This window comes from Oculina patagonica, chromosome 13 (genome assembly GCF_052425735.1).
Source record: "Oculina patagonica isolate OP01 chromosome 13, crgOcupat, whole genome shotgun sequence".
Taxonomy (NCBI): Eukaryota; Metazoa; Cnidaria; class Anthozoa; order Scleractinia; family Oculinidae; genus Oculina; species Oculina patagonica.
The window spans coordinates 7,634,605-7,653,246 of NC_135770.1; the positions used below are offsets into that span (position 1 = coordinate 7,634,605).

General features: G+C 36.6%; 2 protein-coding genes and 1 long non-coding RNA gene across 13 annotated transcripts in view; 1 reads left to right on the forward strand and 2 right to left on the reverse strand.

Annotated features, from left to right (window-relative positions):
• Window positions 1–18,642, forward strand: part of LOC144635400 (scavenger receptor cysteine-rich type 1 protein M130-like) — a 327,613-nt gene that overhangs the window by 167,746 nt on the left and 141,225 nt on the right. The window lies entirely within an intron of this gene.
• Window positions 1–18,642, reverse strand: part of LOC144634914 (uncharacterized) — a 203,768-nt gene that overhangs the window by 139,792 nt on the left and 45,334 nt on the right. For 8 of the 10 annotated variants that reach the window (XM_078493960.1, XM_078493966.1, XM_078493965.1 and 5 more), the window contains one exon: window positions 1,536–1,684. In XM_078493960.1, coding sequence (XP_078350086.1) covers window positions 1,536–1,684 — 149 coding nt within the window. Of the gene's footprint in view, window positions 1–1,535; window positions 1,685–3,396; window positions 3,436–6,996; window positions 7,015–7,699; window positions 7,754–9,046; window positions 9,101–9,484; window positions 9,541–10,585; window positions 10,637–12,116; window positions 12,158–18,642 lie in introns of those variants that run through there. The other 2 variants (XM_078493963.1, XM_078493962.1) reach the window with 2 other exon arrangements.
• LOC144635098 (uncharacterized) lies at window positions 14,105–17,895 on the reverse strand. Of its 2 annotated transcripts, XR_013567301.1 has the most exons (4): window positions 17,701–17,895; window positions 17,377–17,483; window positions 15,589–15,634; window positions 14,105–14,532 (listed from the first exon to the last, which is right to left on the reverse strand). It is a non-coding gene; the product is annotated as an uncharacterized LOC144635098 (long non-coding RNA). The 2 variants fall into 2 exon arrangements; XR_013567302.1 differs by lacking the exon at window positions 17,701–17,895 and having other exon boundaries at window positions 17,377–17,645.

Genomic DNA, 18,642 nt, shown 5'->3' on the forward strand with positions numbered 1-18,642 from the left:
TACGCAGAAACACAATATACTAGAAACGTTTACGGCGGTTTGTTAAAGCAGCTGAGGTTGACAAGATAACAGCAAATGAAACAACTGTTTATCTGTAGCCTTTATTCCTCTCTCGAAAGAGGTGTCTTGTACTGCAGATGAGCTGCGTTATGTCATCTTTTGTAAAAGAAACACTAGTGTGAGTCGAAGAAACCAACGTCATTCATCCACACGTTTGGATAACAGCCTAGGTATATTAAGCTACTCAACATTTGCAATCACCTGTAGGACATGGACTGAAAAGTAATGAAAACTTCCTAAGAATTGAACGTATTTAAGAAGTCTAAGTTGTATCACGCTTGAGTTAAGGTTAGGGTTAGGGTAGGATAAGGGCTAGAGTAAGAGGGTAGGGTTAGAGTTACGGTTTAATGGGGGTTATATTTAGGGCGAGAGTTAGGATTAGGGTCGGGGTAAGTGTTAAGGTAAGTTTATGGTTAGTGTTATCACTCTATCACATGATAGAAAAGGAACTTCCCTTTTAATTAAATAATATAATAATATCATGATAAGATATATGATAAAAACCTTATGCAAAATATCAAAACATCAACCCATTATAAAACCAGTGATAAATCATTATATTAGCAACAACGTTCACAAGAAACATAGTCATTTCATGATTAATCGTATCTATAACAAAACTCTCGTTTTTGATTGGTTCTGCGTGCGCCTATTTGTCGCGTAATCGGCGCGCGATAACGTGGGTGTCCAATTACAGGTATCAAATTTGAGCAACTTTAAACTGGATACCTGTAATTGGACACATACGCCATCCGCGCTTCAATTACGCGCATTTGAATGGGTTTTTTCTTGCTGTTTTCTAACTTTTTGTGCAACCAATTGAATTTATCTTTGACTTTTTCACGCTAAAAAAGATTCTCAAAGACTTTCTTACCTCGAATTTTGTTATTGATACGATCAATTAGTAATTGGACCTCGTGTCGTACAATTCAGAGAGTAATCGTGCTCGTAATTGCTCGTAATTACTCGCACGATTACTCCCTGAATTGTACTCCACTCAGTCCAACTACTATTACATATTACAAGTGATAATTAGTCGTGATATAGTGATAATCTGCAATGCTGCACCTCTTTCGAAAATACTATTGAAATGTAATAAGACGTTCTAAGTTTTTCATACTAAGAGGGGGCTGCGGGAAAGCACTGCAGAATGCATTCAGACGGACAAATGTATATAAATGCCCACACTATTGAGGCGATGGCAATGTCTGTTTCAGCAAGCGTTCATTCATACTATACATGCATTTGTCATTTTCTCAACAAATGGAGAATACTCATAGTGCTTTAAAAGCAGATTCAGTACCTTTTAGATGTTCTTAGCGTGTTCGTATTCATTTGGTCTTTCTCGATGGCGACGTTGTTACAAAAAATGTTCCCTTGTTATTACTTTTCCCTACCTGCTATATAACTTCTAAACTTAGTTAATGTATACCTTAGATCATGTAAACTTAAATAATACACACTTTACTAGATACCTTCAGGCGCTTCATCCAAATATGTAACTCGTATAGAGGATCATTGTGCGGCAGGTCTGCCGCTCCATGTTGTTCCAGTTCTTCTATCCTTTTCTCAAGTCCCTTTATCAAGAAACCTTTGTTTTCTTTTCCACGTCGGTCATTCTCATCTAAGAATTACAATATTTTCAATAAGGGAATAAATGGTACGCCAAAAAATAACTCTGGTTTTATTTTGAGTCAGGACACGTGACCTGGGAAACTAATATTGCGATTATTAAGTCAATTGTGCTTTTTGTCAGATCAAAGTTTAAAGCTTACGCGGCAAGTCCGAATGGTGATCTGGGTATTTACTGGAATTTTGCACATAGGCTTAGAGGAAATAAACGAGGTTGTATTCTTCACATGAGGAATTTGTTTGTCATCTCAGGAGGCCTTTTTCTGTAGCTTTGCTTTCACTGTCACATGGCTATGAGTTTTGATTTTTTTTTTTAAATTCAGTGTGGGCTTAAAGCACCTAGTTTCTACTTGTCTAAACAGAAAGAAAACGTGCAAATTCGCGTTTATCATGTCGTTATATCTTATTAGTATTCAGCACGTGCAGCAGCTCTCTTCTACCCATACTACCTTTCGGTCTTGTCGTTAAGCTTTTATTTTTTTTAACGTTAATTGAAATAGCTGTAATAACAAACGTCAATGTACAGAAGAATTCACACGCTTAACTCCGCTAAGATAAAGTCCGTTCCAATCCTACAGATCGGCAGGAGCCGACTGCCTTATTAGGGCCGTTTACCTATAGACCTAGCCTGTGTACAGCCGTCCCGCTCCGCTCAAAAAAATTGCGGAGCAGGAGCGGGACGGCTGTACACAGGCTACTATAGACCTGGACCGGGTTTTTCGAAAGCCGGTTAACACTAACCCAAGATTAAAAGTTAATGGAGGGTTCAGGTTCTCTTGTATAAAAGTATTTTTACTGTTTACGTTTTGTGGGGTTTGAGATTAATCAACGGCAAAACTGAGACAGAAAATATAAACAGAAAATCTCACTGAAAAGTTGAAAAGCTGAAATCAAAATTCAAGCTTATTTTGGATTAGCTTAATCGTGCTTTGAACAACCCGGCCCAGTTGTTTCTCTAGCATGTAGTAAGGAATAAAGAGTAAATTTTTCTCCTATGGATAAGATACCTGTCCATCGCAGGTCCCCCCTCCCCCCGCCCTTCATCCTGCAGCGCCCCCCCCCCCCCAAAAAAAAAACACCACTACCACCCACCCTCCGGCATTTGTTCCGGTAACGTACAGATTTACTCCTCGGTGGACAAATTAACTGAGTGAATCGAAAAATTGGCTGAAACTCACCAGAAATTATGAGAGCCACTTTTGTAATCTCACAATCTTATCCACACGCCACAAATATATGCATGGAGAGACACGATTGTAGTTAACGAAAACATGCAGAAGCTAAATAACCCAGAGTGGAGTAGCTAAGAACTCATAAAGGCTCCAGGTTTGCTCTTCAAAGGTCATAACGTCATTTTTAAATTAATTAAAAAAGTAAACAAATAAATAAAAAACGTTCATCATCTTTCAAAGCGCCTTTCTGTAGCTATGGTAACTTCTTATGCCAAGAAAATGATCGCTGGCATTCTTTTAATACCATTATTGTAGCATCAACTGATAAAGAGCGGTAGCAATGAGCCATAAAGGTAGAACAGCTGTGAGTCTCGTTATCTCGCTTTTTTGGCCTGTGAACCAATACCGCTCGTCCTGTGACAAGAGCAACTTCCAATGTCTCTGACGATATATATAATCTCACAACATCATCCACACGCCACATTTATGCATAGAGAGAAAGGCATAATTTAAGTTAATGGAAACGACCCACCTGTCGTAGCTGATCCCTCTGTAAGACTCCTAATTTGCTCTTCAAAGGTCGCGACGTTATTGTAAATGTTACAAAAATAAATAAACAGTAAGCAAACAAATAAATAAATAAATAAATAAATAATTACACAAACAAGATATAAAATAAATAAAATTAAATAATTAAATAATTAAGTACGATTAAATAATTCTACGGCTCGAATATTACAGCTTTCAGTCTAAAATTTGGCATCAAGTATCTCTGTGTGATTCTTTATAACCCTACACTTTTGTTTTTGATGAAAATCTTTCGAGAGCCGAGAAATTAGCAATTCTGTTCAACGCGCCCATACATTGCTCTGTAATTAATAATGAAATAAGTACCATTAAATAATTCTACGGCTTGAATATTACATCTTTCAGTCTAAAATTTGACATGAAGTATCTCTGTTTGACTCTTAATAACCCTACGTTTTGATTTTTGATAAAAATCTTTCAAGAGTTGAGAAATTTGCGATTCTGTGCAACGTGCCCATACATGGCTCTGTAATTAATGATGAAATAAGTACCATTAAATAATTCTACCGATTAAATATTACACCTTTCAGTCTAAAATTTGGCATGAAGTATCTCTGTTTGACTCTTAATAACCCTACGTTTTGATTTTTGATAAAAATATTTCAAGAGTTGAGAAATTTGCGATTCTGTGATGTACCTATACATTGCTCTGTAATTATGTAAATCATCTCTGTGATTAAATAATTCTCGCTCGAATATTACACCTTTCATTCTAAAATTTGGCATGAAGTATCTTTGTATGACTCTTAATAACCCAAGAGTCGAGAAATAAGCAATTCTGTGCAACGTGCCCATACATTGCTCTGTAATTGCATAAATTTAAATCATTCGCTACGCTTGATTATTGCAACATGCAGTACAAAAACAAAGCGATTTTTTAGTGTTTTGCTTACTCATAACCGAGTAATTAAACATGTTTTAAAAATATAATATCAGTTAAAATATACAAAACAAAATATTTTGTACCATACAAAGTTACGATAGCTCAGTTGGTAGAAAACACTTCTACAGAAGTTGTGTATGCCTTGGTCGTTGGTTCGAATCCAAATGGAAGCCATTTTTTTCTTTTTTCTCTTTTTTTTAAAGTCAGTAGAGTGAATTCGTGCAACCCGTTTTTTATATGTTAATGAGTCGTATAATATTCTAATGTTTTGTACAATAAAACAATACACGAGTGGTCAGAAAAACCTCAAAGAAATCACTTTAATAGTTATACAGAAATTAGTATAAACAGGACGTGTCTTTCTTTAAGCAGTTCAAGAAAATGTTCAACCTAAATCGAAAAATTAGCGGTCTGGTTCAAATCACGCAGGATTTAGTCATTTCACATTGATGTTTTTCAGAAGATGGGAAAGAAATTTGCCAGAGCAATAGAACACGTGCACAGCTATTTTCCTGCTCATTAAACCTTTTGTTTGCTAAACAAAAGTTGTTTGTCATCGTGATTTGCTAAAGCTCCCCATTGGATTGCTCGCGCAGAATTGTGTTACAGTCAAGTTTAATTTGTTTTTCTTTACGCGATGTTGAATATGAAATGTTTGTTTAAAATCGCAAGACAATTCAAGGCATGATAATTTTAAGCCCCGTTATCTGTTTTGGTTTTTACATATTGGTAAATGCTTGAATTTTAACCTGACTTCCACATGCAAATAATTACGATTTGTCCGCAATTTTCTGTTTTCCTGTACAGCTCATTTAAATATTACACGGCGCATTTGCATATAAAAAACGGGTTACACGAATTCACTCTAGTATGCCATTTATTTAAAAGTTTAAAGGCCGAACAAACGCAACAGTAAATTTTGATATTTCAGTATGTTGAGATCGAACGCCGGCTATTTCAGTGAGACTTCAACCGCTGAGGTCAATATAATTGGAACGCTTGTAGTGTAGAAAAAACACCACCGAGAAATCAAGCTGTTATGCCCCAGGTGAAACTAATTTTTTGCATATATATAAATCATTCGCTCCCTTTCAATATTAACGAAAATTGGTGGACATTATCTCTGTATGACTGGCTAAAATAGAGGCATTCGTTTAAAGCAATTTGTTTACTCATAGCTGAACAATGAACGATTTTGTAAAGCGTGTCCAAATATAATATATAAATAATCCAAAAAAGTATTCTGTACCGTACAAAGTTACAATAGCTCAGTTGGAAGAGAGTAGTTCCACAGTAGTTATGCTGTACGTCCCGGTCGTTGGTTCAAATCTGGACGGAACCATTTTTTTCTTTTTCCTTTTTTTCATTACGAGTAAAAGTCTCGCTTGCTCTTTTGGGCGAAAAAAAAAACCTTTTAAATTATCTCGAGCGTGTACGAGCAAACGTCTTGCTTATATATTTTCTTAAAACTTGCTAACAGTTTTTTTAATTGGCAAGAGTTCAATTTATTAATCTTGAGTGTGTGCGGGCACATCTCATTGCTTAAATTGCTGGTTAAATGCATCAAAATTAAAGTTTAACTTACTTTTATTGTTTACATTGAGTTGTTTCGTTTGAGGGAGTAAGGGGTCGCTATGCGAGCGAAATTCTCGTTCGTATATCTTTATCTTAATCAGTTTGCTGGGAAAAAAGCCAACTGTGTGCGTCCAGCAAAAATTCTACACAATACAATTCCTTTGCGTGACTAGGAAGCTAGGAGCTACGTTGTTTGATATATAAGTGGTGTAGGGCCACTGTCGTGCATGTTTAGAAAGTTAAAGAAAATCGTACCTTTCAAAATATTAGCGAGATATCTTAAAAATATGGGCGAAATTAAACATTTGGAAAAAACTTACTTTTAAATTTCAAAGACTTGTTTTGGACACTTTGTATCCATTAATTATCAGTTTGAAGATGTTTCTTTCAAAATATGACATTTACACGGGTACACGTCTCATTGACATGGTCAAAGAGGATATCCCGCTCCGTATAGTCTCCATGATCGAGCTACTACAGAGTTTGGTATTAGGGTAGCGTATTCTCTGCAATTAATGTGTCAGTCAGGGCGAGGGTCTAATGTGCTTGACACTCCTCGAAGAAGTAGTACTGCTCTACTCTTCCTCTTTCATGGATGTGGCGTTCATGGTGTTTTTTAACTTCATGTAAACGGATGATCTCGGAGAGTCGATAACAGTGAAATAAAGTTTTAATGTTATAACCGACCACGAAAATCGAAAAAATGATTACAAGTCATTATCTTGTTTGTGCGGTTGCCCCTAGATAAATAAATAAATAAATAAATAAATAAATAAATAAATAAATAAATAAATAAATAAATAAATAAAGGAAAGAGAGAAAGAGAGAGGTAAAAATTTGATAATAAAAATGTTTTTAAGGACCCTTTGTTTTTTCAATAAATGACTATTGAAACATCAACTGATAGAGTGGTAGTATTGAGCCATCAAAGTATAAGAAAGACAAACTGAGTGAATCTAAATGAGCAGTCTTTTTCAATGTAATCTCTCTTTCATCCAAACACCACTAATATATGCATAGAGTGATAATTTTTGTTGTCACTGACGAAAACGTGCAGAGGCAAAGCAACAGACGCAAGATACTTACCTGGATCAGCTGATTCTTCTGAACATTGTCAAATGTAAAAAAAAAGTAAACAAACAAATTAATAAAATAAAAGAACAGAGAGATAGGCCGATAAACTGAGTGAATCAAAAAATTGGCTGAGTCTCACTAGAAATTATGAAAGCCACTGTCCACATACCACTAATATATGCATAGTGAAAGAATTTTTGTTGTCACTGACGAAAACGTGCAGAAGCAAAGTAACAGACGCAAGATACTCACCCCAAGTATCAAATGTAAAAAAATAAAAAAAAGTAATCAAACAAATTAATAAATGCAAGAACAGAGAGAGAGGCCACAATTCGATAATAAAAAAGTGAGTCAACTTACTTGTTTTTTAGTTAGAAGGACTTTTAACTAAAGTTGAGGTTATTCTGTTGCGACAGTAACGTGTTTTTTTTTTTTCAATAAAATGATCATTGGGCATTCGTCTAATTCCATTATTGCACCATCAACTGATAACGAGTGGTAATATTGAGCCATCAAAATATAATATAGACAAATTGAAGGAATTTAAATTGTGGAAGGAGTTTTATTAAAAATGACAAGAGCCACTTTTAATCAGTCTCTCACAATATAAACTCTATTTCATCCACACTGACCACTAATATGTGCATGAAGAGTCAATTTTGGTTGTCACTGACGAAAATGTGCAGGAGCAAAGTAACAGACGCAAGATACTTACCTGTAGTAGCTGACCCCACTTGTCGAGGTTCCAATTCAATTTCCTCGGCGGCGCCTTTTTATAAATAAATAAAAAAACAAATAAATGAATCGATAAATGAAAGATTAGAGAGGAAGGTCACAATTCAATAAGAAAGAAAGGAATTACCCTGCTTGGTTTCGAGTTGTAAGCACTTAAAGCTGAAAAGGGAGTTTCTAACAGGTTATATATACTGTCGCTATGGTAACTTCTTATGTCAATAAAATGACGATAACTTGTTCACCAATGATTGACATTCGTTTGATATCATTATTGTACGATCAGCTGAAGAGGAGTGGTAATATTGGTAGTATCAAAGTATCCGAGCTCGTTACCACGTTTTCGCTAGAGAAGTCGTCACATAAAGACAATGTCTCGGGAGGTTAATCATTGGTGAAAATAAGCTAAGCTTGCAGTTTGTGAAACTTCGACAAAAGAAATGTTCCTTTGTTTTATGTTTTGTTTATTCTTCCTTCTCCTGATCAGTTGCTTACAGTTAAAACTGAGAGATTAAGGGTATATCGCAGGCTACCCGTTCTTCAAAACCAACCCCCCCCCCCCCCCCAACCCCACCCACTCTCACCCGGCATTTGTTCCGGTAACATTTCTAGGTTGACACAGAAACTATAACACTAATGTGTCTAATGTTTCAGTTTCGCAAGAACTGAACACAACGACCCCGCCCACCGAACCCGGATCGCTCGATCTGGAACCCAACGTAATAGCCGTTAGGCCATCGCACCTCCCACAAGAGACAAATTGAGAGAATCTTTATACACCGCAACGTGTAATCAGAACCCGGGGGTGCTCCCTAGCATGGTCTATACAGGGAGGCTTCGCCCAAAAGAGGTACCTTTTTCAGGCTTCAGGTATATAAAAGGGTAGGGATTTCACAAGTTTAGGTATACGAAATGGTACGGAAATCTGTCATTTAGGTTTTTAAAACGGCCTTTAATTAAAATATTTCGAACAGATGCAATTTATGGCCGTATAATTTAAATAAAATTTATTAAGTGCCACATGAAAATAACGAGAAAACGTCGTCTTCTGAGTCTATGCCATGTCTTTTAGGTATATGAAAGGGGTACCTTTTTCAGTAAAAGGTATACGAAAGGGGTACAATTTCTGTCAAAATGGTATAAAAAAGGGTAAGGGGTTAGAGTTCGGGGCGGAGCCTCCCCGTTTTTGAGTACCCCCCCCCCCCCCGGGGGGAATCAGAAGTTTTGAGACCATCTTTTAATCAGTCTCCTACAACAATCTCACAAGCTAATCTACACGACACAAATATATGCATAGAAACACAAGTTTAGTTAACGATAAACGACTCACCTGGAGTAGCTGACTCATCTAAAAGACTCCCACGTTGCTCTTCCAAGCTTACGCCTTTATTTTCAAATGTAACAAAAATAAATTACAAAGTATACAAACAACTCAATAAATAAGTAAATAAAAGATAAGAGAGAGAGGTCACGATTCATTAATAAAAAGAACTCAAAGTACGAAGCTTTGAGTTAGACTTAAATTAAACCTAAAGTTTAGGACCTTTCTAACAGGTTGTACTGTTGCTATCACGAAAATGACCATTGGGCATTCGATGAATACCATTATTGTAGCATCAACTAATAAAGAGTGGTAGTATTGAGCCAACAAAATATAAGAGATTTAAGTGTTGTTATCTCGTTTTTCGCCGGTGGGATGTGTAAGGTTTGTTTGTTTGCCTTTACAAATTTCCTATTCGCGATTCTAATTATATGATAAGTCACTAACCCAGCTCCAAAGGCCTTTCGCTTTTTGGACGCTTACTCTTCATACAACAACTCATCCTACGATACCAATAAGATATTCTAAGATTAATTTACAACATTGAACGCAAGTCTCCCATTTCATGAAAGACCTACTGTTGTATTACTCATTCTACCTTAAGTGCTTGAAGGACAGTTTATTGTTTACACACACGACCGCGATGGACCAAGCGATGGACATTTCATTATTCGTTTAGAAGCCACACAAAACACAAGTAGGACTAAAGTTCAGCCAACACAAGTGTTAATTTCGCAACGCTTGTTGTTCCAACAGACATGTAGGAGCTTACTGTTCAAAGCTCGCTGGACAGTTATATTTTAGTTTCAATCATCCCCAGTTTGACCAAGAAACTTTATCTCATGCAAAGTCTGCTGAAACGGGACACACATGAACACGTATGGACCAAATATATATGGAAAGGGAACTAGAAACATCCAGAACGATATTGCGAGTGCAGTCATGCTCATCCAAGACACCTCTCAAGCGATTGACATTTTAATATTCATACATGATGTAGTTATTGTTCTACCTCGTGCTCAGAGGCACGACACCTTCACAGTAACTTGGTAAATTCAAGAGTTTAAAAAATGTGATGTTTTCAATATGCAATTATGATGCACCATTAACACAATTTTCTTCAGAGGAAAAGTTTTCTCGCACTTCAAGTGTAAAGTTTGATAACTAATCCCAGTAGAAACGCAACAGCCAGAAAAATTCGATTCATTATGGTTTCGATTGATATTGATGCGGTTTTCTTGCTAGCGAAAACGAGAACAAGCGATACCACCGAAACGACTAAAACAAAAACGAAACGGCAAAAACGAACGAAACGAAACAAAATCACTATTTAAGGGCCTACCGTAAACAGAGGGTAACCTTAGTGTTAATGCTATTCAGGCGAACCGAAGTGCAAGTATGTACGACCTACAGTTTGCTTGACATGGGTTTTAGCTTGTACAGTATTCGGACATTTATCTCGCCTTGTGGGCAAGTCTAGCCTGTATCTATTTATACGTTTCGCAGTGCCACTTTAATGATACTAATTTGAAACAAAATTAAACTTACCTGTATAATCTCCGCTGTAACGCACTGGATAATCAATGAATTGCGTATTTTCTAAGTAAAGAAAAATCGAACCTTTTACATTTTATTTAATTTTTTTTGCTTGATTCTCAATTCAACAATCGGTGCGTCATTGCGCATATTTAATTAAATCCTTAACTTTCTAGCAAAATAAATCAGCTTGCAGCAGAGCGGAAGTTTTGGCTCATTAGTTGTTAAAAATGTTGCTGTTTGGTTCTATTTTATTATTTTCTGAAGAGTAGCACTTAGTTTACTTCATAAATAGCAAAATGTGGAAAACATTTTAATTCAAACACGAGCGATAAAAATAAACAACGCTTCGACTTTTTATGCAGTATGTCATATGTTCTTCTTTCATCTTATATTTATGCGCATATTTGTAGATCTACGTGTAACTATGCACGAACTGACCTTCGCACACTTCGCGGTTCAAATTGACAATTGATGACGTATTGAAAATGTCCAAACGTTGTTTATTCTCAGCCAGGCGCTTATTTTTGTATTGAGATAGCAGAATACAAATAAAAGAAATTAATCAGTCCGATAATCCCGTAAATATTGGGTATTACATCTACTGGAGAATTTTTTTTCCTCTTCTTATGCCGTACGTTATATTGTTCATGCCATTGTAAATAGACTAAAAGTTCTTTCTTCATCTTAAATTTATGCGTATATTTGAATATCTACGTGTATATATGCACGAATTGACCTTCGGAGTTTAACTTAGGTATTGAAGATGTCGAAACGTTGTTTATTATTATCGCTTGTCTTCCATTCGAAAGAGCAAAATACAAATTAAAGAAATCGATCAGGCCGGGTTGTCCGACGTCCTTAATAATTGCGTGCTCAAAGGAATAGGCATCAATTTTATGCGTGTTGATTCTCCGTCATTGATTGCAGTTTCAGCGAAGATGATTTCATGTTAAATGTTATTTTAGCAGAGAGAGGACGCAATCTAACATCCCGTTAATATGGGGCACTGAATCTACTGAAAAAGCTTTTTTCCGAAAATAATCCCAACGGAATTTTTTTGGGAAAAATACAAGCCTTGGGCTTGTTATTGGTGTAGTATCGAGCTATCACTAGCGAATGTGCACGTGGTTTCTAGCCAATCACCTTAGGGCTATGCTTTGCCTAAGATGAAAGTTAATGGCTGATGATCTGCATAACCAGAGTTAGAGAGCAGAAACAGGCCTCTTCGCTGGTGCCGAGTGGCTGAGCCTTCCTCTTGGATCGTTTCTCCTTAGCTTGCCGCATCAGTTCGGTTTCAAACTGCGTGAGCCCCCTTTGCACTCCGCGCTTCCGAGCATCCCTGTCTGCTGCGACTGCCTCCCAGGTGGGTTTAGTTAGCTAGTACTTGTCAGCTTTCCCTTCTTCAAGTTTGCGCGGACATGTTTCTCGTTGCGCGCTCCGTTTACGTTTCGCACCTTGACATGTGGTTAAGTCTAGCCTGTGTTTATACGTTTCACAGTTTCACGTTTATGATGCTAATTTAAAAGAAATTTGAACTCACCTTTCTTCTCCGTTTTAACGCACTGGAGGTTCGATGAAATGCGTACTGACTTACGCACGTATTGGACTCTTATTTCAGCTATTTACTTGATTGACAGTTCAACAATAATATGCGCGTCATGCATATTTAATGCCTTTAACTTTTCAGCAAAACAAATTAGCTTACATTGGAGCAGAAAATTTGGCAAACTATCACCGTTTGGTTCTATTTTATTACGTTTTTTAGAGTATCAAAAACACTTTACTAGTTTATTCCACCTAAAGGAACACGTGGAAAACATTTCAACAGAAACAAAAGCGATGAAAATATACAAGGCTTTAACGTCTTCAGTAAATAGTATGTCATTTTTCTTGTCATTTTAATTCATACTCCTTTTTTCATCGTTTTTGTGCATAATTGTAGATCGACGTGCTTGTAGGAACGCATTGACCTTCGCATTTTAACTTGAGATTGTTTGCGGTCAGGCTTACAAGTCGTTCGTGACAGTCCTTATGGCTGACCGGTGAAAATGTTCAAGTGTTTTAAATTTCGTTCTTGTTCCATGTCCTCGTGCGGGAAACGTTGTCGAAAATTAAAAAAATCGCTTCAATTTTTAAAGGGAGCGATGCGCCTTATACAAGCTCCATTCATGTTTACTTCAGTTATATTTGTCCACAGGCTTACCATCCTCCGTTTGTGAGGTCACGACATACCCATAATATATAGATTTAGGCAAGCCTAAAAGCGGAGCTCCCAGGTTATATGCCCTGTACATCTTTTTTAGAATGATTTTTTATTCGTGTTATTTTCTTTATATATATTATGTATTGTTTTTCACCATGAACAACAGCACCAAATAAAAGTAAAAATAGTTGATCAATCAAAAGAGGATAATCATCTAGCAGTTTGTGCATAACCTCCCAAAGGTATATAAACTCTCAAAGAGAAACTAGAACAAAGAAAGCGTTGCTCTAGAAAATATCCATACACCCACCATAACTGGTATGTTATAGCTGTACAAAGCATACAACTGGAAAGTTTTGCATGTAGCTTGTCCCACCCCCCCACCCCCCCCCCCCCCGCCTCGATACTAAAAATAACAGCTGTCTGCTAGCAAACCGGAGTAAAAGCCAGCCGCAAGCAAAATAGTGGCATTTATCATTCTGCCAAATAGGATTCCCCAAAATGATAACACCATTTTCCCTTCATATGAGTCCCTTTGTCCTTGAGGGGCTTCACTTTACTTAATTGCATGTAAACTAAGAAAAATTCTGGAGAGGCAGACATACTGTTTGTTAGTCCTAAACTCAGGTATAGTCTGTATAGATTGTTTGGCAAAAATTTTACCATGCATTTGCTTCTATATTTAACCATGCAAGCATGAGAAAAAAATATGGCTATTAAATTAGTTCTACTGAAACAGAAGGCTTAACAACAAATAACTGATCTGTGAAACACACCCACAAAACAAAACAGCTGTGTTTAATGTTTTTAATTATTATTTAATGACTGAGTTTGGTTTTGGTGATGAAGTAAAAATTTGCCTATGAACAACATATATTTCATCAGTTATTATTGTATTGCAACGTGTGATATTAATTTAGTGATTGATGTACTGTGTATCTCATTATCATGATTACTGTTCTTCACAGTGTGGGCACTGGGAATTAAATGTTTGGGTAGGTAAAGCCTGCTGTTGAGCCAAGTGGCTCATCAGGCTGGAGCGTAACCAGGTTTCTGAAGCATTATTAAGCGGCTAGGAGTATTTCTACTCCCCCTGGATGGGATGCTTGTCCATTGCAGGGTTAATCCCCCCCCCCCCCCCCCCCCCAGCAGTAAATAAGCCGGTACCCATTTATACACCTGGGTGAAAAGAAGAACTATGAGAGTAAAGTGTCTTGCCTAAGAACGCAACGTAGTGCCCGGGCCAGGTCTCGAACCCGGACCGCTTGATCCGGAGTCCAGCACAATAACCATTAGGTCACCACACCTCCCACAAATATTTGGGTAGCCGGATGATTTTTATATTTTTTTATTTTAGCAATGCGCTCAAATTTTAAATGTTTGACTTTTTATAGCTGTATATTTCATTTTGTGTATATAAGTAATTTTAACCTTTTTAACCATTGTAATTTTTTTGTAAAAACTATATTATTCAACCCTTGGGTTGCAATTTAGTTTTAATAAAGCATCTATCCATCTATCTATCTATATTGTGTTGTCAGAGATCCCTTAAGAAATACGTACATGGTTGAACCTTATCTGGCTCTATTTCATTAACTTTAAAATTACACCTGACTACATAAATTGTATATTTTCACACAGAGTACATAAGTATTAGTTGTACATGCAACAAAGAAATAATATATTCTGATTGTTCAATTATCTCTCTCTGTGTCTGCAACTCTCTGTGGAAATTCTGCTACTCGTGTTAACCCTGAAAAAGGGAAAATAACAGATACCATTTTGTTGATGATCATTGACATCAAATGAATATTTATAATTTTAATTTAATTTATTCAGAACATTATACAGATACATAAAAAGAGAGTTATTTTTCCAATTTTTGCATGGGCCAGGGAATGTGTTGGGGGATATGTTTAGAACCAAAAAGTCCTTTCAGAGTGAGTGTGCCAGGAAAACCTTTTTTTACCTACTGAAGACACTAATAGTGCTATCAATAAGACCCGGCACATGGCAAGGCTTTGATAAATGTTTTGGGGTGTGAAACACCGGCTTAATTCAAGAGTTCCCTACAAAATGATGTGTCTTTTAAGACTCTTATATTTATCTCTGACAGGTGCTGTTGAAAGTACTGTGATTAAGTCCAGGAAAGCTTACATATTCTCCCTAAAACTTTTATCAGGGATATAGCTAAGAAAACACTAAGCCGGCTCATCAACAAGCCCAGCTGGCTTTTCTGGCCTAAGCAGCTCTAAAATTTTACTAAGTCTTTGTGTTCACGTAAAATTTCAGCTGAGTTTAAGTTCTATTTCTACATTTGCCTGGTACCACAACAAGACAATTTATGTTAAGTTAGGGCTTGAGCTTATTAGCTATTAAGGTTTAAGGTATTAACAAAAGGAATTCAAACACAACAGGTCAATTTGCACTTCTCCCACAAAATCATTACAAGTATTCCGGTATTTTGTCGGGTCAGGTAGCAGATCTTGTTGGGTCTTTGCCCTCATACCCCTCCTCCATGGTGGGGAAGGGGTGCATTGTATGAACAACGAAAACATTTTTCTTGAACAATAAAAAAATTTTATGTACATGTGCTGTTACATATAAATTGTGTATATTAAATTCCTCAATTGAACGAGGATTTTAGGGAAACATACAATGTAAACTTACCAAGGGATTAAAACACATACCATTTTTCACACCCAAAAGTTTTACACTTGAAAAACAAGTTTCATGCACTAATGTGTCATGGAGCTTCTTTAATATCTAGATAAAGAAAGATATAAGCTGACACTAATGTTATGATTACCTGCATCACCAATTTCACTAACTGCACCTTGACTGTTTTCCCTGCACTGAAAACAAAATTTATACATATCAAAAACCTGTAAAATTCTTAACTTGCATCCTGGCAAAAAGTATGGAAATCCTATCATAGCAAGTTTTAGAAAGACAACAGATTTACCAAAATAAATGATAACTTCAAACTGCATCTTACACCCTCTATAAATACTTCTCACTGAATTGAGCTCAAAAAACTTGTTGTACATGTATTATTTACTTTTAATTATATCCTCGAGTCATCACAGACAGGCCCATTTTGAACTTATTTTTTTCACGATCAAAAACTAATCCTACTTCTCTTGTAGAAAAAAAATTGGCAAAAATATTTGATTTAGTCACTGCTTTAAGTTGGAAAACTTTGAAAGGCTTAAAAAATTGTACGAGTCATGTGCAACCTTCAAGAAAGCAATGCTCATAGCCACAGGGCTAAAAAAGTACCCTCTGATTGTCTGGGGCAAGTAGATTTTTCTGTCAAGCAATTAATTTTTCATGCCTGTTTGCGTAATAGGTTAAAAGGCCCAGGCAAGTCGTCTAGATGTAAATTATACAGTCACAAGTTTACTTAGAAACACAATCATGCACAGTCCAAGCAAAATTTGAGAGCTGCTTGTCAACCACAGGGAAATCTGGAATTTATTTTTTTCCAAGCCCTTATCCTACATTATAACTTCAGGATCAGTTTGGTTGTTATAACTTAGGAAAATTTCATGATCTTTTGCATAACATTTTAGAATCTGTGCTATATTCTTTTATGTATCATATTTATTCGATTAAACGCCACGGCGTTTATTTAATTTTTCGTGATTGGAGTGCGGCGTTTATTAGAGGGAAGCGTTTATGCGAGGGCGCCGTTCATTTAAAATTCAATTTATCTCTTGTAAACAACAGTATGGTAACTGAACACTTTAATTTAAAAAAAAAAAACAGAAACATGTTTTAGTACATGCCTGAAAAGTCAATTTCAATACCTTAAAACCTTGTTACAATCAAGAAAAATATTTGTTTTGGCCTGCTCAAGCTTGATTATTACTGCATTTGCTTTCCGAGTCTGTTATTCAAATGAATGCCACATGATCATGATGCGGCGTTTATTGGAGGGCGACGTTTTATTAATATTTCTGTTCTAACATGTAGCGCTTATTCGAGGGAGGCGTTTAATCGATTAAATACGGTAAGTTATAAAAAATATGAATAAACTAATCAATTTATTCTGAGAAAGGCTGTTATCAGATAAGAAATACAAAACTTTCACAAAACGTTTTCACTCATAACATTCATATTATAAAAATTTAAAAATAAGGAAAACTCCGCAAAGTTCTCAGTGAAAAATAACAGAGGTCATGGAGAAACTATATTTCGCTAAGACTCTCAGCTAGCAATGTCCCCTATATTGCATCTGACTCGACCACATTCTTACAAATTTTCATGTAAATTTTGTTCTCTACTTGTTCTGTACTCTTTCCAACGTTTAAAAGTGGTGTGTTCTTCCTACTTCGGTGATTTAACTACAGAATAAACAAATTAACGCGGATAGGAAAAACCAGAAGTAAGGTATGCTTTGAATATACAATTCGTGTTTAAGACAAAACGAATTTCAGTTGACTAAGTCTATGTCCTTGTTTGACATACCGGTACACGACTGAGAGCTAGAACCCAGCTTCGTTTAAAAATAATGTATTATGTTGAATGCTGGTTAATCTAAATACCAAAGACTTTTCTAATCTGTTAAAAAAAATGAACATCAATAGCTCACCTTGTTTTCGTAAAGGAATGTTGTCTTTGACCGTCTTTGCTTCAAACTCACCAAGAAGCTTGGAAGATTTCCATTTCGATCGGCCACAATCTTTACTCCTCTACTAACTATGGTTGTCATCGCGGGTAAAACGAGAAATATATCCAGAAATAATGTATCTGTAATAAACTGTCTTTAAAACTGAGTTCTTCGTGTGCTTTTCAATCGCGAAGTCTTCATGCTTAGTAGTGAACTCATGCGTACGCTTGGTAAATCGGCATGCTGTGAGATTGTTTCCGGACTTTTGACTCTGAACCATATTCAAAATTCTGCTGTTCACCTTACCGTTTCCCGAGAGCTTATCACGTATGAACCAGAACATTTAGCTACATTTGGCAAATCAATCCATGCACAAGTTTAAAATAAGCTCGCTTACAAGCTGATAAATCCAGACGAGCCGGACAGCCACCAGCGGACTTCCTCAAGTTAGTCTCCCCTTCATGTAATTCTAACATTGTCAACAAGAGCTAAGAATGATTTTTTTTTCCCTCGCGTTTAAAACTTCCTACTATATATAGCTGAGTAGAAATCGTTTTTAAAAAACTTATTTGCTGAGGGCCTGATAGTAATGATTTTTCCCGCCAAAAGACGCGGGTTGCCACCGGAGCCTAGCTCGTTCCCAGGCCTAATCCGTGCGTACGGACGGACGTACGTACGCGACAACCAAAATTTCTCGGTTCGATAGGATACCATTTGCCCTGTCTGTTCCCTTGTACCCGCATGTTACCAATGGAGCTACGCTACGCGCCTTCGGCGTGTGGGAGCTCCGCTATGAATATAACGACTGCAATGGTTTTAAGTTTGATTTAAGCGGTGTATTGGAAAAAAAATAGAGTGAGCTTCAGCGCTTAATTGTTAAGTAAACATTCAAGCTATATTCTGAAATGGAAGAAAATTTCCACCAATCAGAGTGTTTGCAAACGCAAAAAAAAACGTGATGGCTTGGCGTATCTCGTGTTTGCTCGCACGGAAGGGCTAGCGTGCCCTTAAAGGATCCTAGTCAGCCTCCGCCATTTTCTCTGCCATCTAAATTCGGATTTTTTCGCACGTTGAAAAGAAATCCTCGTCCACTTGTGCATTTGCTTTACTGAGGTCTTGGACTGCCACAAATACTTTTTAAAATTATCGGTGCTTATTTTTGACTAGTTATTCTATCATTCTTTTGTTTGTTTGGAGTGAAATTTAACAGTTGAACTTAAAGGATCTTAGTCAGCCTCCGCCATTTTC